Source organism: Porites lutea, chromosome 12 (assembly GCF_958299795.1).
Source record: "Porites lutea chromosome 12, jaPorLute2.1, whole genome shotgun sequence".
Classification (NCBI taxonomy): domain Eukaryota; kingdom Metazoa; phylum Cnidaria; class Anthozoa; order Scleractinia; family Poritidae; genus Porites; species Porites lutea.
Genome location: NC_133212.1, coordinates 1,180,520 through 1,203,319, shown reverse-complemented (window position 1 = coordinate 1,203,319; position 22,800 = coordinate 1,180,520). Strand labels below are relative to the sequence as shown.

The 22,800-nt window shown below is 38.4% G+C and overlaps 4 protein-coding genes across 4 annotated transcripts; 2 read left to right on the top strand and 2 right to left on the bottom strand.

Annotated features, from left to right (window-relative positions):
• The first annotated feature begins 554 nt into the window (after positions 1-554).
• On the top strand, positions 555-2,304 carry LOC140921852 (uncharacterized). The gene has a single exon (XM_073371850.1). The coding sequence runs from the start codon at positions 628-630 to the stop codon at positions 2,302-2,304; it is 1,677 nt and encodes a 558-aa protein (XP_073227951.1). The 5' UTR covers positions 555-627.
• A 1,383-nt stretch (positions 2,305-3,687) lies between these two features.
• LOC140921140 (dynein light chain Tctex-type 5-like) lies at positions 3,688-4,242 on the bottom strand. Its single transcript, XM_073371103.1, has one exon. It carries the CDS (start codon positions 4,240-4,242, stop codon positions 3,688-3,690), a length of 555 nt encoding a protein of 184 aa, XP_073227204.1.
• Positions 4,243-12,675: 8,433 nt separating this feature from the next.
• Positions 12,676-14,762, top strand: LOC140921359 (uncharacterized). The gene has a single exon (XM_073371360.1). The coding sequence runs from the start codon at positions 13,031-13,033 to the stop codon at positions 13,703-13,705; it is 675 nt and encodes a 224-aa protein (XP_073227461.1). The 5' UTR covers positions 12,676-13,030; the 3' UTR covers positions 13,706-14,762.
• A 4,852-nt stretch (positions 14,763-19,614) lies between these two features.
• LOC140921307 (dynein light chain Tctex-type protein 2B-like) lies at positions 19,615-20,580 on the bottom strand. Its single transcript, XM_073371301.1, has one exon. It carries the CDS (start codon positions 20,292-20,294, stop codon positions 19,665-19,667), a length of 630 nt encoding a protein of 209 aa, XP_073227402.1. The 5' UTR covers positions 20,295-20,580; the 3' UTR covers positions 19,615-19,664.
• Between the last annotated feature and the right edge of the window lie 2,220 nt (positions 20,581-22,800).

Here is a 22,800-nt window from a genome sequence, read left to right as displayed (position 1 = left end):
GATGTTCTACAAATAATGATTGGGTGGGAGGGGAGGGGGGGGTACTTAACAAAACTTTATGTCAGGAGGCTCAGCCTTGAGATCCAACCGTTTACCTTTTTACATACAGTCGAACCTCCAGTAACGGCTAAAGGGGACACCTCTTTACATTTGATCTTACTGGCAGAAGAGATTTTTTTGAGTTTATTACCAATTGCAGTAAATGACTCGAAATTAACTTTCACCTTTTCTTTTGGATTTTCACCTGCCTGACCTATTGTTAAAAGAGTTGGTTACCAGGGAAACAATAGTAATAACTTTTCTTATTGCTAATATACTTTTCAAACACTTCATATTTGCTCGAAAACGTTTGGAATCGCCGCACATATGTAGGGAAATCATTTCCAAAGAGTTGAAATGATTGACTGATATATTTCCAATTAAGACAAGAGGCGATATTTCCACAAACTACTTTATGGTACGATAAGACGTTTTCTACACGAAACATATTTAAGAAGAAACAAATCAAGTTTAGAACTTTCTGGCAGTGAAGCTCACCAGGAGTTTTAAAACCACTTTTCACCGCTATTTGCTTGAATTTAATTTCGATACATCAGTGAAAGCTGAAGATCAAAGAAACAGATTACTATGACGGCTTTAGTTAAAGCCATCGAACAAAAGCGATTTAAACAAGCAGAGTTTCTTTTACGACGTGGCGAAAATGTGAATCAACAGGAGAAACATTCTGGAACGACTCCTCTTCTGGCAGTTTGTTTCTTGGATCACGAAAACTTAGCCTGTCGCATTGCAAAAAGGCTTCTTCGACGAGGGGCTGACGTAAGTCTTCATGATGTAAATGGAATGAGCCCGTTGATGCAGGCGAGTAAACTGGGAAAGGAAAAGCTTGTTCAGGCTCTGATTGAAAGTCAAGAATGTGACTTTGCAGCTGTAGATTCCGAAGGGAATACCGCTTTGATTCATTCAATTGAAGCTGGGAATTCACGCATTACCAAAGCTATTACAGAAGCTATGAATGTCTTCGACGTTCGCGCGGCTGATAAAGCGAACAAGAATGGAGAAACGCCTCTGATTAGAGCAACGAAACTAAAACGCAATGAATGTAAAGAAGTGTTGTTGAGTGATGGAAAAGCGTCACCTTGCGCCAGAGATTTCACTTTGAAACTCAACGCAAAAGAATGGGAATTGTATTTGAAAAGAAAGAAAGAAAATGGTGAAAGCGAAGGAAAAAACTCCGGAGACTCAAACTGCAACGAAAAAGGAATTCAACCAAGAACAAGAGGCAAACGATCAACTTTTAATTCCCGACAAGACTTAATAAACACAGCTCTACCATTGAGACACTCTGTGAGTTTTATTCAGCAGAGTAAACCTGGTAATATGGCTCTTACAAGAAGGACGAAATCTGCTCCTTTGGTAAAAGGGGAAAGGGGCGAAAGTCTGGCCAATGAAAAACCCCGTTTTAAGCATAAAAAGGAGGAGAAGGGGGTAGATAATTGGCTTATGCCAGCAAACGAAAATTCCTCTCTTCCACAAAAGCCATTGCAGCATGAAAAAAATCCAATACAGCATAGTGTTGCCTTAGTAACGTATGCAGGATCACCCGATAAACATGTTCAGCAATTGAAAATGAAGCCCAAGGGAGACTGCACAAAGGAAGGTCCACCTAGAACGATTAATAGGAAGAAGGCATTGAAAAATTATCAGAGCCAACTGCATCAGCTATTCTCTTTGATGACTGACCAAAAATCTCATTCGTTTCGTTCACCAGCAAAGGAAAGAACTCAGGAGGAGAAAAGGAGTAGCAGGGCAAAGTCAGCGGTAAGCAGAGAGTTCAGCAAGCGGCACAGTTCTAGGAGGGGGTCACTGATGACGCAAACAGCCGCGCATACGCAGAGACGATGGTCCACAGCCATGACCGCCATCAGTACTTCGGAGAGATTTTCGTCGTTGTATAACCGTTCCGATTTTCAGTTGTTGGATAAATCTGTTCTAAGGTCAAGGAGAGGATCGTTGCGATCAAACCCTGACGTGTTGGGCTTCACGTCGCCCGTGTCTAGAAGAACAAGAACATCCACGGTGTCTCCAAATTTGGTGAAGCTTGATCCGAATTTATCACATTCCCTCCCCGAGAGGCGCAGTTTGGCTAGAGTTAAGACTTCCAAACCAAAAGCACGATTGTACACAAGGCACAACAGTGATTCACTCATTTCAACTGGTAACTTACTGAGCAGGTTTTCAGGGGTACCAAGTACTAAAACGCCAGTAATAGAAGAAAGCGAAGAAGGTGCAGCCGGTGATTGCTAAGAAATTAAAAAAGAAGAATTTTTCGTAATCTTTCTTGCCAAGTATAAAGGAATGACCATAGACCAGGAAGCTACTTAATGATCGATGCGCAAAAGTACTGTGCATGCAGAAGGAAATGAGTTAAGGGATTCACTCGAAACGTCTACAACTTTCCAACACTAATCACTCCTAAAGAACTAAGCCATCAAAAACAAAGTGAAACAAGGCAACATGTTGAAGTTGGTGAACTACCACTGATCATGCACCCTGACTGTTCCAGGAGTTCACGTAGTCGGGTAGAAAGAGAAGAAGAGAAAATCACAGAGAAGAAAGCGACAAGGGAACTGCGCTGAAAGTAGTGCCTCGGCTAGGCGAATGCCGAGAAAGATAAAGGAAAAACTTCGTCTCCAGAAAAATCCCGGTTATCCAACTAACCCTAGGCCTAACCATCAGGCACCATTTTGAAAAACGAGAGGACCAGGGGACAAAGTCAATTGCTAAAAAGGATGCTCAACGAGACTACATAGCGTTTTACTCGTTCGCTGGCTCAACTGTTTCACAGTCCTGAGGGAAAAGCTAGGAATTCTAGCGCAGAAAAATCAGCACGTACAGCATAAATCACATATTACATGAACCAAGTGGGTGGCTTTCAGTGGTCTGGTCAGTACGTTACGCATAAGCAGGGCCACACCACTAGGAAAGAAAGCTAGGAATTCTAGGGCAAATAAATCAGCACATACAACATAAATCACATATTACACCATGCAATAGTTTTTTGATTCAAATTCTGCGAAAGCGTTTGTAGTCTTAGTCTTAGTAGTAATAACAATGCCAAGTCGGATCTCACGTTGACACCAGTCAAAGTAGATTATTACACCAAATTGGTGGTTTTCAATGGTCGGATCAGTACCTTACGCATAAGCACAGCCACACCAGTCCGGCCATGGTATCCGCTGCATATGAACAGCTGTTTTGTCCTTATTAACACTAAGTCTGACGTTAAATTCACGGTAGCTGGAGTTAATAGCACCAATGAAAAGATTAAATATTGATTTAAGATAATAGTTTAACACAGGGCTGCAATACAAAGGTATATAGCCCCCCGATAACAGTTTTTCTTCAGACTAAACGAAATAAAATGTCTTTTTAAAGGAAATATTTTAATGTTATGGAAAAAAATATGCATGATAGGGGAAAAAGGGAATCAAGGATATTTATTTCGTGCGAATGATGTAACGAAATGTTGGTGTCCATTGTCTATATTACACAGAAAAATTACAAGTCAGAATTTGGTGAGTCCAAAAGAAGGCTTACAAAGAGGTATGCGTCTATTGAAGAGACGTCTGCAATAAATATTTCGAACATATCAAAAGTAAGAAACCTTTTTTGAGCTCGGACTGTCCATCATTCAACGTACAAGGCATAAACTGTTGCTTGGGCAAAAAGCGTAGAATTTGTGAAGTATGCGGTGACATAGTTATCAAAATGGTCATTCCACACACATTGGCTCGTGATCTGGACGCCTTGGCTCTTCTTTTCTCCGACGTGGACAACAACTACAAGTTTATATCGCGATGGCCCCAGCTCTTTGACTTTGTCCTTGATAAGCTGACAAACGCTCTGGCATTTTTCCTTGCATTTGGTACCGTCGTAAACGTCGTTCGTGAATTGCTCTCTCAAAATAGTCTCAGCCAAGGTCTCCACTCTTTTAGCTGGCATTTTTGCGTCTGGGGAAAGCTTGTAAGTGTTTTCGTAAAAGACCTTTCCAGTGGAAAACTCACTGCCGATAACCGATGCGTCGTCATTTTGATCAGTTACGTTGTTATCGCTTCGAGTTGTAGCCGCAGATTTAAGCTGCAAAACATCCTTTGTTTCCAGTTTAGAGGTGACTAGTTTACTCCTGTGCGCATTTTTTCCTGAAGGAGTCGCCCCGCTCCCTCTTTTTATAGAAGCGGACATTTGTTGAGCTCTTGCAAGATAACTTTTTACGTAAGCTTAAAACCTTAGCAACTTCTATCACGGTTTGTTTGTAACTCAATGTCGGTTATTTTTATTGTTCCTCCATTTGCCGGCAGCCACTTTTCGGTACTAAACCGTCAACTATTCAATTCAGCGACAAAGGCAAAAATGACTTCAGAATAAAGGCTTAAGCACGGTTAATCCTCAGGGATATCTTTAGAAGCTAATTGATTTTTCGTTTTTGTATCATAAGCAAAGTTTTATAATTGCTTTATGAGAAGGATAAATGAACAAGGCATGGCTTGATCTCAGAATTTGGAATCCTGTGAATTTTATTATAGCAAGGACAAGATTTAAATAACTTTTGAACACGTCATTCCACTATTGATCAGGAATATCTAGCCAGGTCAATCTACTCCTAAAAAACATGCATGGCAGTGATTGGTTTCAAGTAAAAGCTTGCGAGTAAGGCTTACTGCAAACTTTCGATTATAAACCTTGGGCTTCGTAAGGGGTTCAGTTTTACTGAGGAGGTGTTATAAACGGGGAGGGGGAGGGGGAGGGGGGTTGCTATCGCACTGAAAAAGTGTTTCAAAACAAGTCACATAGCAGTGCTGACCAAAAACCTTTTTGAATCTGATCGCGTTTTTAAGCTTCAAAACGTCGTAAAAAGTCGAATTCTCTCAATACAAGCTGGAGAGGCTTCTATCCGGGGAGGCGGGGCTTATAACCGGGTGTATTTTGTTGTTCACCGGTAGATGGGCCTATAAATGGGGGGAAGGGGGGTTATAATCGGAAGTTTACGAAATGCCCGGTGCGGCTTGGTAGTTCTATCTTCTGGTAGTCGCCCCAAGAATCATAAATGGAGAAAAAAAAAGTTGACTAAATGGCGAATTGAAATCAAAGGCCGGCGTTTTGCTGTTGGCTTCAGCTGCCGTTTTGTCTGTTGACTTTTCCGTAATTGTGAGGTTGTTATTTCTTTCTAATCGTTCCGAAAGGCTTTGTTCTTTTTTAAAATTACAATCCAATTTGGAACGCGCGAACGCTAAACGAAACGGCTAAAAAGGTGTTTCGTGATAACAAACGAAGTGTATTTTTAAAAACTTGTTAAGCATGAGACAAAATTGTAACTTAATTATTGCCCTTTCAACGCTTACGACTAACGAACGGAGCTCAGCGACTACGGTACAACACAAAAGTTTAATCAGACGTAAAATAAACATTTCACACGCGAAACATCAGGTTTTGTTTCTGGCTTTTATAATGCCTGCACTTATTTGTGTCTGATTCTTCCGCCGACGCAACCACACCTTTTCTGGAATAAAATAGCTGCTTTAAACTTTTTACTAAATTAATGAACACAACCAACCAGACGCGATTTCAATCTAAAACACAAGCTTAAGTTTCGGATATTTCAGTGGCTCTTCTATCACTGTGCCTCTAACGGCTTGTAAAAAATATTTCGGTTTAATTCCTCCTTCCTATTGATAGACAAAGACAGTAACTATTTTTTTCTCAAGCTACCTTCTAGGTCCTTGAAATTTGTGCACTTTTAACAGGTTATAGAAAATAATTCATAATCGGATTGAACTGGAAGTTGTCCACGCGCGCACGCGCGATATCGGTTCACCTGAGGAAACGCGTAATTCAAGGCATTCTTTCGGGGAAAACTATAGGTCTGTACTAGAAGTAATAATGCAGACTCTTCTTTTGGCCTGCCGCTTATGTCGCAGCAGGAGCAGCTTTGTGCAGATAACTTTCAATAGACCTCGTCATGATAGCCTCAAGACTGATTTAAATTCCTTTCTCGCACAGATCAGCATGAAGTCTCTATTTTAAACAACAAAACTTTGAATTAAAGCTGTTATATCTCTGTTAAAACTCAGCAGGAAATGGGATGGCTTTTAAATAATTCTTGCCTAAGAAGGCAGGTACATGCATAATTAACTGAGTAACAAATTGCGATTATCGTTACGGAAAATTTTCACTTGTTCGAGGAGGGGACAACTGGGCTTAGATTTGACTTACATCAGAGTTTCTGCCATTAAAATAAATTATAGTACCGGAATACGCGTGTTGGTTAAAAGCTAGTAAACAACATTACTGAATATATAGCCAGCACCTGGTATAAATCCACCACTTCCTAAATGTTATCGTTAACGCTGAAAGGGAATCTTTAACAAAGAAAATTGTTAAATATGACATTAACATGTAATGTTTAAAGCTGTAACATAACTGCTAAAGATGGGCCTCAAGACAAAGATAAACTGACAAGGCAAATATAAGCTGCAGGTTGAAAGAATTTAAATAAGAATAGCGCCAAACATTACTTGATTCAAATAAAAAATAGATATATTTGAAAGTAGCGCCATAGAGATAGTCTCATTATAAGATTTTGTTTACACAATCAAAAGTTAGAACATAACTCCATAATTGAAGTTGGAAGTTTAAGTTAGTTAGAAAATGGTAAGGGAGGTTTTCTTAGCCATGTTTTTTTTTTTAAATTGTCGCCCTTTATAATGTCAGTTTAAGATGCAAATCTGTTGATCTTATGGTAGCAAAAAAAGATTAAGGTGGCTGAACACAGTTTTGCGCGCGGTCAGCGGTAACTCGCGTGGCGGCGCGTGTTTTAAATTAGACAAGCAAACATGGCGGCGAAAAAAGCAGTGGTACAGAGAAGACGATTTCTCAAAATCTACTCATTAAAATTTTGTGATATTTGGCTTTGAATTTTTCCTTTTATCGTATTTTAAATAATGAGAACTTTAAAATGGAAGTTGAACAGACGAATTTTGTGACACTTTTAATAATTACAGTACAATTGTATTATTGATTACCTAAAAACTTCTCTGTTAAGATTTGGTCAAATAAGTTTCAAATGGTAATGATTAATAATAGTAAGCTGTGTGCAAGTTTATAGGAAAATCTAATGAGCGAACTTTATGTAAACTGAGCAAAAGTGAAATTTTAAGGTTGTATTCAATCGTTCATGTTGCCATGGAAACTACGAAAACGTCACATTTTACCTGTCAATCAAAATCTTTCATCAATGTATTTTTCACTTGCCAAGTTTCAGCTGGTGAGCTGCAACCTTTCTCTTGCCATGATTTGGCAAATAATATATACTCACAAACTGCCAAAACTGTGTTCAGCCACCTTAAAACGACCGGGTCATGAATTGAAGTTTCAGCTTTGTCAGAAATGTAAATAAAAAGAGATAGCGGACAAATATGTAGCGTTTTGCATCGCTTTAGGCCTCAAAGGAGGGCTGGCCGATATGCATTTCAAAAGAACACGCCAACAATGCAGTCAATTCAAGTTGTGGCCTGAAACAATAAAGGAACCAGCAATTATGAGAAACGAAGTTAAACCAAAGGTGTTTTTATAATGTGAATTATATCAGTGGAGCGATACTTAATAATAAACATGTCTAATTGAGACGGAGGTCTTTTCCAATGTTCCCGTTATTTCGGTTTTTGGCCATAAGTGTTTCTCCCGTACGAACATTTTTGACCGGCCTAAGATTTTTTTTTATTTTGTCACAGATTCATTATCATAATCCGAGATAAATGAAACGAAGTAGAACTGTTTGAAAATATATTAAACCACGACAACAGATATTTGAACCACTTTGTGAATCATTAGACTAAGTTTGGTTACATGTTTTGAAGTCTTTGCAGAACGAATGCTTTTACTTTTAAAAAAGTCAGTTCATAATTTTACTAATCATCATCTAGGCAATTTCTACTCACAAAGGTTGCAATTTATACATCAAATGAACACACTAGCCCACGGCGAGGTAAATCACATGCATAGACAGGACATAAGAAGCCGTTGTCTCCAGTGATATTGACTAAAGAACCTTAATTTACAGCTAAAATAATCATCAGCTAGCTTTTTGACGCTTTTCTACGTGCGAAGAATGATAAAAGGAACTTAAAGAAGTAACAGAAAAATAGACAAGCTTTTTCGGCGTTGCTGACGCTTTAAATTAGTTTTATCCACATACTTAAATACACCAATCTAGTATCATTAATTAACACGCGTGCATTTCCTCATTAGACGCGAAGGCACCTGGGCCGAACCATAAAGGTACAACATGATAAGCAACACCACAGAAAACTACTCGGTTCAGCCGCTTTCGTTTGAAGGACACACTTAAGGTTCATCCACAGACTCAAAAGTTAAAACCACCTTCTTCAGCATAATAAACAGTAACACAGGAAAGTACTGCTCAGTGGCTTTCATCTGAATGGTCACACTTTAGGATTTCATCCACACTCTCAAAGGTTAGAACCACCTTGTACAGCATGATAAACAGCACTACAGGAAAGTACTCCTCAGTAGATTTCATTTGAAGTGACACACTTAAGGGTTTCATCCACAGACTCAAAAGTTTGTACCACCTTGTATAGCATGGTGAACATCAAAGTACAACTCAGTAGATTTCACTTGAAGGACCCACTTTAGGATTTCATCGACAGACTCAAAAGTTAAAACCATTTTGTACAGTATAATAAACAGTGCCACAGGAAAGTGCTGCTGCATGATTAGTTTTCATTTGAAGTGACAAACTTTGAGATTTCATCAAAAGATTCAAAAGTTTAAACCATTTCCCTTGCAGGGCGCAATAAACAGTGTCACTCAGTAGCTTTCATTTTAATGGCCACACTTCAAGATTTCTTGAAGCGTTTCTAATAAATTTAGTTCTCAAACATTTATTTGGCAAACAATAATAAGCAGGAAAACTTTATCTGCGACTTTTTAGACGAGGCGCTAATTACGGGAAAAGCAACTAAGATAAGTAATAAAAATGAATTTGATCACAATTATTTCATATGTAAAATGTATCTTTTCGGATTCAGCACCGTTTACATATTCCGGCGAGTGGGAATTGGTAATGTGTGACCAACAGATGGAAGTGTTTTAAAATTTACTTTTTCTGACTTCTTCAAATGGAATGAATAATAAAATAACTCTTTCGGTAAAATAATAAGCTGATAAACACCCAGCATCTAAAATAACATGCCACGAAAGCAAACAAGAGAGGCTAGCTGGCGATTTTTAACTTGCAAGGGGCACTGGATCGTTCTTATGTCGGACTGCATAGTGGGACCGCTCAAGGAAGGTAGGCGATATTGCAATTCAACAGAACACCGACCAAGTCTTGTACGAAATATTAAAGTAGCCAATATGATCACGACGTGTGCAAGGTGCAGGATAAAAATACAGTTGAAACTGCGGTATATCAGCAGAACTTCGAAATGATTGTTATGAAGACTTAAAACAGTTTGAACTCTTTGCGTTTAGAGTCGCGTCAGTGGGTGCGTGAACATTCGTGTAATCTTTTGAATTTCAATTTCCCGATTGAGCTTTCCCTCAAAATTAGTCTGTTTAAGAACCTAAAGTCACTTAAATATATTGTAAAGCCAAGCTTATTCTAACGGCTACCTACATGATAACAATGGCATCCCATCCACCAAGTTTTTATGTTCTTATACTACACACTGATTCCTTAGACATTTCTTGTAGTTAAAATGTGAAGAATTTGTTATACTGAGAAATCATCGTTTAATCTCATTCAGTTTCATATTCTCATAACCTTTACTTCTGAATAAACTATAATATGATATCATCAAAAGAAATTAGCTTCTGGTCAGACAAGAATTCCTTTTTAATATAAACTGACTTAACGGTGTTTACTAGGCTGCAGAATATGGCAGGTGCACGCGCGAGTTTTTTTTTTAAACAACAAGTAACCAGTAATAAGGGCCTAAAAACGGCCTTGCACGCGCGAGATCTCGTCGAGTTCTCTCGTACCCTGCAGACGGGGGTGTTTGTTATTCTCCCGCGCTTTAAGTTTCCGGTTTCCATGGTTTCTTGCAAACCTAAAACGTTCTGACTTCCGAATATGTTGGACAACACCAGGAGCTCCCGTCAATACCATAAAATCTTTTCATTATGCTAACCACACAGTCCTTCTTTTCAAATATATCATGTATGTAAATATAACATTCGTGTATGTATTTGAGTAAAGTATTATTATTACAAAGGGCCAAACAATACTCCAGCTGCCCAAATGGTCGCTTTCAACGGAAAAAAAATATCAAGACATTTGGAAATGCTGGCCTAGTTGACAAATATTTTCCCATGGGGCCTTGTCACACGGTCAATAAACTTCATATTTTACTGTTATTTTTATGCATTTTATTTTTTTTTTTCAAACTCTTTGTCGCCTTAGGGTTTTGGACTGTCTTCGGAGGTGGCATTTTGCGGGTTGTATTTTAACAAGATCTGATCCTACTGATATCGCTTTTATAGAACGAACGAGTGTTTTGAGTTGCTTATCTAGAAGTTAAAAGCCCATCAATAAAACGGATAAGTCGCGGATAAATGCGGTGAAAATCCTGCTAAATGTGCGAGCAAAGAACGTTTTTCAGCCTTGGTAAAGGCTCAGAGCATTAGGGGAGTTAATACATCTGCCTTATTCGCCTTTCTTATTTTGTATGTTGAATCCTGAAAGAACAATGTTTATAAGAACTGGTGTTAGACCGGGGGGTACCCAACAAAGCCTTATACGGGGAGGCTCCGAGCCGATGTCGAACCCCGAACCCTTTTTACACAATTTTTGGCAGAAATGGTAACCCTTTCGTATACCTTCTATTGACAAATGGTACCTCTTTCACATACCTCGTTTAGAAATTTGCACCCTATTTAACTGTGTTGCACTGTTTTGATATATGAATAAAACACGAACTGATGAGAGCCGTTTTAAAGACGTTTTCACAGCCATAAGCTCTTGCTGTGACTTTTTGCAAACCGTAATGACTGATTTCCCTACCCTTGTCCCCATCCTTTCATGTAACTGACGCCTGAAAAAGAAACCCTCTAAATAGACCATTAGGGTCCCCCCCCGGAAATGCAAATGGTTGGTAATTGTTATCTGCGAGGAAGCTCAGGTCGGCAGATTGTTCTTTTCTTTGAGTCACTAATTTAATTCTTCGCTTTCAGTTTGGGGTAATTAAATTGGACAGACAAGACGTTCATAAAGTACACTTTTACAATACTTAAAAACATCATGAAAGCGTTTTACATTAAAACGTAACGCGAAGGGGTTTTCTTCTGTGGTACTTGCTTTCAATTTCATAACACACACAAAAAAACAATATTAAATTTCAAAAGGAAGTTGTTATTAAGAGTTTTTTAGGTGAATGAGACGAGGCTTTTATGAACGATAAATCACCAAACTTCACACAGTGAAAAAATAAAGATGTTATTAAAATAGAGCCGAAACTCGAAAGGGTATGAGACGAACAAGGCTTAACATAATTTAAATGTTTAATATACCCTTACCCTTGGGCAGTCTAAGATAAAAGAGTAGAATCAAACTATATTTTCCGATCTTTCTTTATCCTCAGCTGGATTTCTTGTTTTGATCCGTCGCTCATTTTGTTGTTCTTCTCATGGTAACAAAACTATTAAATGACGCCAGTTGTTGCGGCATTGAGTTGAAAGGGCGAAAGAGCGAAATTTATTCTCAAAGTAGCTCTTTGTCAGTCCACAATTAGCATATGAGACACCTGTCAAGTAAATGTTTATTTCTCTCATATTGGCCACGACAAATAAGCCTCAATAATCTTTCTCTCCGTTTGCATGCCTTTTGTAAGCGATCACTTAAAGACGACCACAATGAGAAAAACAGCAAAACGTTTTAAATACATCCCTCGGTGTTATCAGAATCAAAAAGGGAACAAAGTTAATTTGTAAAATTCAATCTGTTCCGTAGCGAACGTATTAAGGCCAATGTATTAATATCTGAAATTTGAAACGCAAATGGGGGTGAACATTAGGCTTCGGTCTATATCAAATTCGCTGCATTTTCATTTAATGCGGCTTGCAAGTCTTTTTTGGCGCCGAGGTGTAACCTGAATTTGTCTTGAATCCTAGCGATTGCAAACGTTCAGTAAACCAAAGATGACAAATTAACAAAGACATTAAAAGACCGTTGCGCCTTGAGACAAAGTCGTCTACGAAGTTTTTTAAGAGAAATTGATGAGCTCTTTGGATAAACTGAAAACACTAATGAAGGCATGGCTGATAATTTTGAAAACAATTTTAACAATCCCTCTTTCCTGCCGCTCTCCACGTGCGATTTCTGTTTTGTCTTGTGAAATGAATTCATAATATCGCTTTGGATCCTCCTTAGAAACAATTACACACCAAATTGGTGTGTTGTTTGACAGCATGGGTCGCGCAACCAATCAACTTCAAGTAAAATAACCCCTTTCCCTTTCAAAAATGCTGACTTTCTTAAAAACACGCCGCGATTCACTCAGACTGCGTCTAAAGCCATTACGTGATTGGTTAACACTAATGACCGATTTAAATAGAAACAATAAGGCCACATGTTCCATGCTTCTCATCAGAGCAATTTTCAATATGCCTTTCAAATGCATTCACAGTAGCGCTGATAATGTGACAAAAAAAGCATTTTAAAGGCTTCCAGCCAGCTGTCGTTTGAGTGGATCACAGTATAATTGCGGTTCCATGCACACATTAATTTTCACCGTTCACGTCTTTTGAGCTGCGCGCGAGTTATTGTTGCCATCAAAACCTGGTGCACTTCATTCACAAAGTTAATCACCTCGATCAAGACAAGTGAAAAAAATTCCACTTTCAACTCTCTTTTGGATCGTAGTCGCGCGGGGCCATCGCTGAGGCTAAATTCGTTAATACAGTCTTTAATCTGCACGCGATAAATTAAGAATTGTACCACGAGCTTTGAACAATGGGAGACGAGATGCTTAGCGTGTTCTACAGTGGAGACATTTTCACGAGGCACGGGAAGATAAGTGCCAGGGAAGTTGCAAACCTAACGGCTAGCTTCGATGAAAAGAGCGAATTCCGCCTGTTTAGAGACTACTTTGGGTTGATAAGACTCGTGCAGAATGCGGCCGAGTTGGACAACACCGAACCCGGGTTTGACAGCTTGTACGATTTTACTTACACCAAGAGATCTCGCGTAGACAGCGTGGGTTCCGATCACTCGCTAACGAGCTCAAGCTCCGGTGGCAACGCTGAAATTGAACTATTCGTGGAAACGCCGTCTAAAGCTCCAGGAACCTCGCTCGCGCCTGGCGCGCCAACACGCGTTTCGAAGCGGAACGCCGAAAACAACAGCGAGGTAGCCAATCGCAATCGGAAGAACAGAGAAAGTAAGAAAAACAGAAACGCAAACGTGTGCGTTTTTTGCAGGAATAACGGAGAGTCCAAGAAAGTGTATTCGAGTCACGTTTTGAAAGATGCTGAAGGGAACACAACATGTCCGATTCTTCGAGCGTATACCTGCCCGCTCTGCAAAGCTTCCGGAAACGAGTCGCACACCATCAAATACTGTCCGAAGAACAAAAACACTACAAAACAACAGCAAAGTCAAACGACAGCAAGTCAGGGCTTGAACTGAAGACTGTAACGGAAGAGGGAGTCGCCAAGACAGGACACTAACCATCGCGAAAATAACCTTCGAACTGTAAAGTTATAACTCACAAGTTCAAAAAGGCTGATGCTTTTAGATTCAAGCCTCTAAACTATACGGTAAATTAATCAACAGATATATAAATTATACAAGAAGATATTAAACCCATATTTAGATAGATTGCTTAGGTTTTTAACGATACACACAGGAGCTGAATTTTGCTCTCGATCACTTCACAAAATTGCTCATCATTTAATAGATTTTTAGACTGTTTGTAAAGTGCATAGCCTTTGGTAACATACCGTTCAAATGGTGTCATATTTTCTTGACTTTGCGCTGTGAGTGCTTTTGGAGGCAAGTCCATTAGTTCGTTGATATATTTGCTCTGCATATTGAGGGGTCAAATCCCATGTTTTAGGAGCAAAACAAAATGTATAAAGAATTTGAAAATAACGTTGTTATATACTTAAATTTGTCTTGCGTATTCGGCACGTCAAATGTACACTCATATAAAATTAATATCTGTACAGAACTCAAAAGAATTACAAACTTTCGAGGAAAAAACGTTAAATCGTATGGATAATTTTTAATCGACATTTCATTCTTTCAGTTTCCACTGTGGAAAATATCAAACAAAAGTTTTTCCTTTTCAAGGAGATTTCACTTTGTTTCACTTTCAAATCTTTAGCATTGATATTATATAAGGCCATGATTAGCGTGGGCTTAGCTATGAAATAAAATTGAGATTGTAACGCTTAAATAAGTGAATTACAGATGAAATATCACCTAATGTTAAAATTTACTACTGAGATAATGTGGGATGAAAAAATATTGTCTGTGTTTCAAGGGAGAATCGCTTATTGCGCAGATATTTCCCGAAACAAAAATTGAACTTCCCGTTTTCTTTTCAGTTAAAAAATGTTAATATAAACACCTCAATAAGGACGAATTTGAAAGCCTTGCATAAGGAAAAAGTTGTGTACTAATGATGTTAGAAAATACACCACTATTATGTTCATGCAATAAAACTGATTGTTTTAGAATAGCTGTGTTGTTGACTGAAACAGCAAAAAAAGCATCTAATTCGACTTTAATCTCTAGATAAGTTTCGTTTAGAAAAGAGCCTTTACATTCACTTCTTTTTAAGATACTCACGACATTCTTTTTTAGTTAAGCGTAAGACACAATGTTTATCAGCATTTTTTTAAGGACGTTAAAAGATTTTAAGAAGCAACGGGTTTTTGCCGACGAAAAAGAATCGATTGTTGCAAAGTTATAGTTTAAACAAAGCACTAAAGCTATAACTGAAGATTATAGAATAAGCCGAACTTTCCAACTTATAAACGCTTGAAATGAAACTGAAATTTACGGCGGTTTGAGAACCGTATTTTTTGAATGCTGTGCAAGGTGGCTCAATTTTTTATATAGGAGATGAAATATTGAAGTGAGGATTCAAATGAAATTTAGTGAGCGGGCAGTCTTTTGTTCGCCTTTATATCTTAGTTATGTTGGGTGGGAAAATAGGTAGCCAACTTTCGCACCAGAGCAACTGATATGAAATGAATAGAAAGAGATCCGAAGGTTTCGTGTCGTAAATACAATGAATTCAAACGATATTGATGCGCGTGATTGAGTTCGAAAAAAGAGGTTCAAATCTCGTGAGACGTTGAATATTTGTTATTCAAGCTGGCACTTTTGAAAACGAAACAAAACGACACGAGACTACCCCGAAAACACAACAGGATCTGTCACGTAAATAAAACAAGCGCTTTATTAGGCCTTTGTAACGCGCAGATTGTCAAAATCGTTCCTCTGAAGGACACAGGACAGGAAGTACTAGCCATCTTTAGAGCTCAAATCTTTGTTTGCTTTTAAAATCCAGCAAAGCTCCTTTCTTAGCATGCGATCATTAATCCTTTGTCATTACCGAGAGAAATGCCCTTGGCTCTGAACGAAAGCTGCCCTTTCTTTATTAGAATTGAATGGGCGCAGCTTGGTTTCTTTCAATCGCACGAATATGCACAACACATTAATACTGAAAAACCGTTTCATATTAGTTCTTTTAAAACCCGCGCTTCGAACCTTGCACGCAAATAACTGACTAAAGCTTTTTTCAATCGTCAAATCCTATTGGAAAGAAAATATCATTTCTTGGAAAAGGCTACCTGAACTTCAAGAATATTATCCCGACATTTGTGCGCCAAAATAATGAAAACAAAACCCTCCACTTTCAAATTTCATTTTCAGCTTCTTGAAGTTTGCACAAAAGTGAAGTGAATTGTACAAAAGAAAGCTTCGAATGTATATTTTTTATAAACAGTTTCCCGCTAAAAACGAGCTTCGATATGAGGTCGAAAATGTACTCTCTTTTTTTTCAAAGTGCACGGGACCGTGCGTGATTTGCATATGCACGCGGTTCTAATGTGAGAGTAAATATGATAAATTACTGTAAAACAAACCACCTAAATCCATACGGCGATATTGCTTAACCGTTTTTACGAAACCAGCGGTGGTACCACTTTAACGAGATGAAAAACGATAAGCTTTCATTGCCCAATAGCTACTTGTTTGCACTAGACGGTATTGTGATAGCATTCGTAACAAAACGCGGAAAGGAAACAGCAAATTGTACATCAGACTCTTAATTTATGTATCTCACACGAAATCAATCGAAACAAGGAAAGTTTTTGTAAATTGCTATTAAACCCTGAAAATAATATTCAGCTCGGAACGATGCCAGAAATGAAAAAAAAAATGGTGATAGAACGGTGAATTTTCACCGAGGACGAATTTTAAATTTACTTGCCCCGTCTAACAAAATCAGTTGTGAATTTCTAAAATAAAATCCATTGAAAGGCGACTTTCCTTTGAACTTCTTATTTTACAGTTATTTTAAGCGACAAAAAAGCAGAAAGCAATTTGTTCGAGAGGTCTTTTTTTGCGCATTGATCTAGCAGTTTCCCCGGTCTTTTTGAAGTTTGGTTTTACTTGTTCCGGCCGCAGTGTTGTCGCTAGTATACGGCTTTGAAAATAAATTATAAGATTTACCGTACGAAAAGACAAAGGTTTTATAAAATTGACTTCCGTCAGTAAAGCCACTCAAATATCCTTAAACTCTGTCCATATATTCTGGTTCATTAAATTCTCCTCTCTCAATTTGTTTTTACCCAAAAGGAATCCACTGATCAGTTTATCTCTTTAAGCAAAATAAATTCAATCGCTGTTATTGATGACATCTTGCAAGATAAACAAAATTTTTTGTTCTCCGAGGGTGTCCTTTAATTTCGCACACAATATTTTATATCGCCACTTTTGCCTATTTACCTAGTATTTATTCTGATCAGCTTCGCATGAAAATTTATCAACTAGCGCTTTATAACCTGACATGCAGCTCTCACCCTCTAGAAGCATGTTATTGAAAAGCAAAAACATAAAAGGTAGCGGATTATATTTAAATATAAAAAGAAACAGCAAAAAAATATGGAGAATGCATAGGAAGTATGTTGATATTCAGTTGTCGGAGATAAATGGCAGGAAACAAATACACCAGGAGGAAATAATTTAGTTTTGTTTTCGGCTGGAGACTTGAAAACAATGAAAACGGCAAAACTTGTTATTGAGAAATGAAAATATAAGCACCCGACGGGTAGCTTTTGACCGAAAACAAATAACATGCAAAGTTCACAGAGCTTTTTTTTGCTTTCTGTTTTTTATCAAATACTGTATTCCCTTTCCAAAGATACTCAGCTAAAAGCTCGGTTTTCCGCAAGAAAAAAACGAACGGTTGAAAGGCACAAAATGAATTCGTAAATGTAAATGATACGACTGTAAAAAAATATTTATTCGCACCCAAATAAGGACGAAAAAACTGTTCTTTTTGTGAAAGAGTTGTTAATAAAGGAAGATAGGTTGCGTGTTTAAATTGTAACTGGAGGAAAAAGAGAAGTTAGCACGCTTTTAAGGTAAAATTTTGCTTTTGTTTTGTTTTCTTGTGCTCCTTAAACAAAACATGTTCAAAAGTTAATGCCAATATCGCAGGTTATTAACTCACTGAGCGGTCCTGATAAGCTTTCTAAGTTGCTATTTATCATTCCAAGATGAGTTAATGATGTCCAAAAAAACACTGATCTCGCCGTTCTGTGTACTTAATGAACAAACAGCGAATGCGTGAATTAAGGGACCGCAAATAAGTTATGAATTTTTGGTCACAAAGAGCAACGGGTGCCGGGTAAAGAGCCTTAAAATTTCGTTTTTCTGTACATGACGTTCATTCCTAAAGATGGAAAGGAGTTCTAAATACTTTTGAGTTTGTAGACAGTTTCGTGATTCGTCGCCGGCATAAAACTTCCGTTAAAGCTTTCTCAATTAGACCGCGAAGTTAAATTAACTTTCCTAAAGATGAGATTTAACGACGAAAGCGAAACGTTTGGATAAGAGCCCGGGGGTTTTAGCTAGCTGGTTTTTCCGACACTTATTCTGTAAGGCGCGACCAACGAGGCTTTCAAAAACTCTCATTTTAGGCAGTTTGAATTAATCACTGTCAACTTCGGCGTTGAGCAGATTTCAAGAGTGCTCGCTTGCCTTATTAAAAAATAAGGCATGTCAACTTAAGAAGGCTTCTGGCATGCAGTGGTTCCGGTAATTCTTGATCATAGCTCTTAGTAATAAGACTTCAGGAAAGAGCGATTAGTACAGAAGTTCCCCAGGCCTCCTAAGGTTTTGTACGGTAATGGCAACGGCTGTTCTTTTCTGTTAAGAGCCCTAAGACACGCGGAAATGAGTGCAAGAAACTGAAAAGGCCTCAGCAGGAAAACAAATAATGTCAGGGAAAATTTGGTTACTAAAGCCGGTTGCTTGTTGTCAAAGTTTCGAAACTTGAATTTTATAATCTCGATTGTAATCCTCCCGGGGCCAGCAGCCAAGAGAAAATTATTTTCTACGATCCTGTGCTTCATATCGATACTGAGGAGCCAAAAAGGCCATTAAAACCTACAAAACATTTCTTCCAACTGGTTACGCAGCATGCAGTGTTGAAATTCAGTTTGTTGCGCGTTTCATCACGCACAGCAAATTTTCGTGTTTCTATGGTGGCTAGTAGGGACAAAACACTTCCCAGAAACCAAAAACACTTCCCAGAATCCACTAAATCAACTAAATAATAAAAACAAATAAAAAAATTTCTTATTCATTCATTCAAACTCTCTCACACTTTCTAATTCGCTTAAATATTCCGGCTAAACAGCTATCGTTGACCAAATTAGGAGGACGTTTGCGTTATTCGATAAAATGACATCAAAAGTACTAGTCTGCTACACAGCCGTTTTTAGTGTCGTCACGCAACGCTCCTAAAAACGGCTGTGTAGCAGACTACAAGAGAACCGGCTAAGGCCAGAAAAAGGGATGGCATGCCTTTTCTGAGGGTCCCCAATAGAGTTACTGAACCCGTTTTTCCGACCCAAATTTTCGCTCAATCCCGCAATTTCGATTTTCGGCGTCCCGGATCCCATGCATTCTACCATTCTGAGTCAACATTAACACTTACTACTGGCTTAGGAAAAAATTGTGACTTAGGGGAGAGGTAGGTGGTCAGTTACCCAGAAATCTCGATTGATTCCATATTGGGAACCCTGTTTTTTGGACTTTCCTCAGTCTTCTTGACGCTACCAAAAATAATTTTGAAAGTCAATGATTGCATGGATACTTTCCAGGTTAGCCTAGTTGTCTTTAACGGCACTAAAGCTCATATTTACAATAAAATACAATAACTGCTCATCATAACCCTTGCAGTGGGCTGGTCTCAGTCTAGATTTCTGTAGTATTTTTTTTATCTGTAATAATAACAATAAAATAATAAAATATTTATATAGCGCTTATACTTTTCAGTTCTAAGCGCTCTATCTGTATTGCTTCCGCATTTACTAGTGTAACTGTTCAGTTCGCAAAGTTTTTATTCCTTGTATACCGCGAATAACAACGCTACAGCGAAGATGTCGCCCTTTCTGTAGCTGGTCGAGGCAAAGTTATCCACATTTTGATCCCACAAACACTGGCTTGCCACACGCATGCCCTGGCCGCTAACAGAACCAATATGAACGAGACATACCAACTTACAGCGTTCATAATTCAACCATTTTACTCGTTGCTTGATATCCTCGCAAAGTTGAGTTGTGAGAGCGCGGCATTTGACCGAATCATAGCTGCGCAGTGCGTCAAGACTTTCTTCAAAGGCTTCATCCATAATTCTTTTGACAACATGCGGACGGAACTTTCTGTCAGGCAGTGGCTCCATTCGGTAAGTCGGCAAAACGTCGGCTTGACCTCGATGCTTCGGGTCCGTCGTGAAGCCTTCAGACCTCGGAGATACGTTGCTCGAGACTTTACGATTTGGAGAGCTTAGAAAGGGATTTGCAATTGAGGAGGGCTTTCGGCGCTCGGTCCTGTCAGGAGAAAAAGCATAAGCACTAGAATGTTGTGATGTGTTAGTTGATGATCTTCTTCTATGGTCTTCCTGCGCGGATGAAATTGAAAGCGAAGGAGGGCGACCTCCGGTGGTCACCTGATGTGTTTGTGCTTCCATAACTGTCGATTACTGTAAGATATTATAGATTGCAAGCTATGAGATAAAGGCCAAAGCGATCGTGAGCGGTTGTTGATGAGTTCAGGGAGATGAAAAAGCCAAGTCGGTTTGTTTATCCAAGCAATTTTACAATTTAAAACGACCAACTTGAGGCCAGGTGTAATTCTTCGCTCCTTGCTGATTTTGATCGCTTGCTCTCTTCTTTAAACAAGATTCCTTCTCGGCAACTGAGAGATGTCCCAAGAAAAACTTTCTTAGTTAGACAACTGATCAGCTTTTTAATCTTACATGAGACATAATCCGCTTTATAATTTCTACTCTCTGCGGTTGCCAAGCAATGCTAAATAAAGAGTCAACTCTTCATCGCCGATGTTTACTCAACTTCGGCAAACGATCGATAGAATATTTAAAATTTAATATAAACCCTACTCATAACAAATACAATGTGCGGTCCCCCTAAAAACTCCTCAAAACAACTTGCACAAACCTTTTTAAGATTCTGAAAAGGACAGTAGGGATAATGCTCAAGACATCCTTCATTACATAAATTTTCCTTTTTTATGAGCGCAGACTGAAAATATATCTCAAGACAGCTTAAGCTTGTTTACGCAGCGTGGGCCGAGAGATGAATAGAAAGACTAAAAGCCTTCCATCAATCATTGTAGTCGAAGTAACAATGAGCTTCAGTTGAAAAGACTGGTGCCAAAACGTCAATTAAATGGAAATTGTGAATCGTTTCTCCTTTCATCTTGTTGCAGCCAATATTGGGAAAAACAGAAAAGAGATTAAGAAGAGGGCGGAGAGTAATTTAGAACAAATTTTTTCCTTTGATAGCATTCTTGTAATTGATGATGAAAATCTTCTCATTTCTAACAAGGACACCGAGCCATTTGAAGTTTTCAGTGACGCGATTTGAAAAACGGTCGGCAAAGTTGGTGTTTTTATTTCGTTTTGTTTTTTCTGTGACATTTGTCTCTACTCCATTCATTTTACCGAATAAAAATTAATTTGACCATATTCGGCGAAATTCAATCAATTTTGTCTGTTTAAAACGAGTATTTCTAAGAGCCCTGGTATTTCCCGTAAAACCATCAAGTCAGTGGATGAGATCTCAAGGTTTGACCATTAAAATGGAACAGGTTCAGCAGTACATGACACGCTTTTTGGGTTTCATCAACATGGCATTTAAGGTTTTTGTTTACGTTTTATCCTGATTGGCATTCTGAAGAATTAAAGTTGAGGAAGTATGATAATTACTAGTATCCCAAGGAACAATTACATTTAATTGTGACCCATCAAACAAAAGAACGTTGTTGGAAATGTTAAGTTCCATTTCATTCTGTAAGCGAGAGCCTATTGTTGGCTCCTTCGTAGGCATTCAACCCTTGAATTCCTTCCTGATAGTGGCCGAAAAATCACAAAATGTTCAAATCTATTTTCATAAAAATCCCAAGAAACAAATATTACTAAGAAAATGTTCTGCCAAAGAGGATTCATTTGAATGGTAACACCAAAGGATTTCATCCAGAGACTCAAAAGTTAGAATTGCATACAAAACAAATAGCAACATGTGAAAGTACTGCTGAAGAGGTTTCATTTGAGTGGTAACACGGAAGTATTTCGTCCACAGACTCAAAAGATAAAACTACATACTAAATAAAGAGTACCATGTAAAAGCACTGCTGAAGAGTTTTCATTTGAATGGTGACACGGTAGAGTTTCGTCCACAGACTGAAAAGCTAGAACCACATACTAAATAAAGAGTACCATGTGAAAGTACTGCTAAAGAGTTTTCATTTGAATGGTAACACGGTAGTGTTTCGTCCTCCGACTCAAAAGTTAAAACTACGTACTAAATAAAAAGTACCGTGTGAAAGTACTTCTAAGAGTTTTCATTTAAATCTTAAACCAGAGGGTTTTGTCCACAGAGTCAAAAGTCAGAGTGACTTTAGAATCTTTAAGGCCCAATATCTACATATAAATTCTCCAAACTGATTTCCTTACATTTCTCTAAAGAATTAGTTGAGAGAATTTGATAAAAGATCAAAGAATTTTCCTTTTGTTGATCATTTTATGAATTCTTATAACCTTTGCTATTGAATGTTTATTGATAAACGTTAGGAGAAAATTGATGCTAGCCACTCTTGGGACACGAACGTCCCCCCTCCGTCACGGAGCAGTCACTTTCCAAATCCCTGGAAATCGTTTCCTTTTACTGAAAATTTATCGAAAACTGTCTTCGAAGCAGGCATGGTCACTTTCTTTTCTCTCTCTCTCTTTTTTTTTTGACCGCAAGAAGTATTATGACGTCAAAATGTCTGTTTACTTACTGACTGGTTGTGAGCCTGCATTCCCAGTACTCAACGCTCGGTACCAAAATGGCGGATCCAAGATGGAGGGTCATTTGAGAGAATAAGGTGATCAGAAATCAAATTACGTCTTCACGTCTCTCAAACGACAATTAGTGGTGTATTGAGGTGGGACAAATCCTCCAAGAGTTTGGATT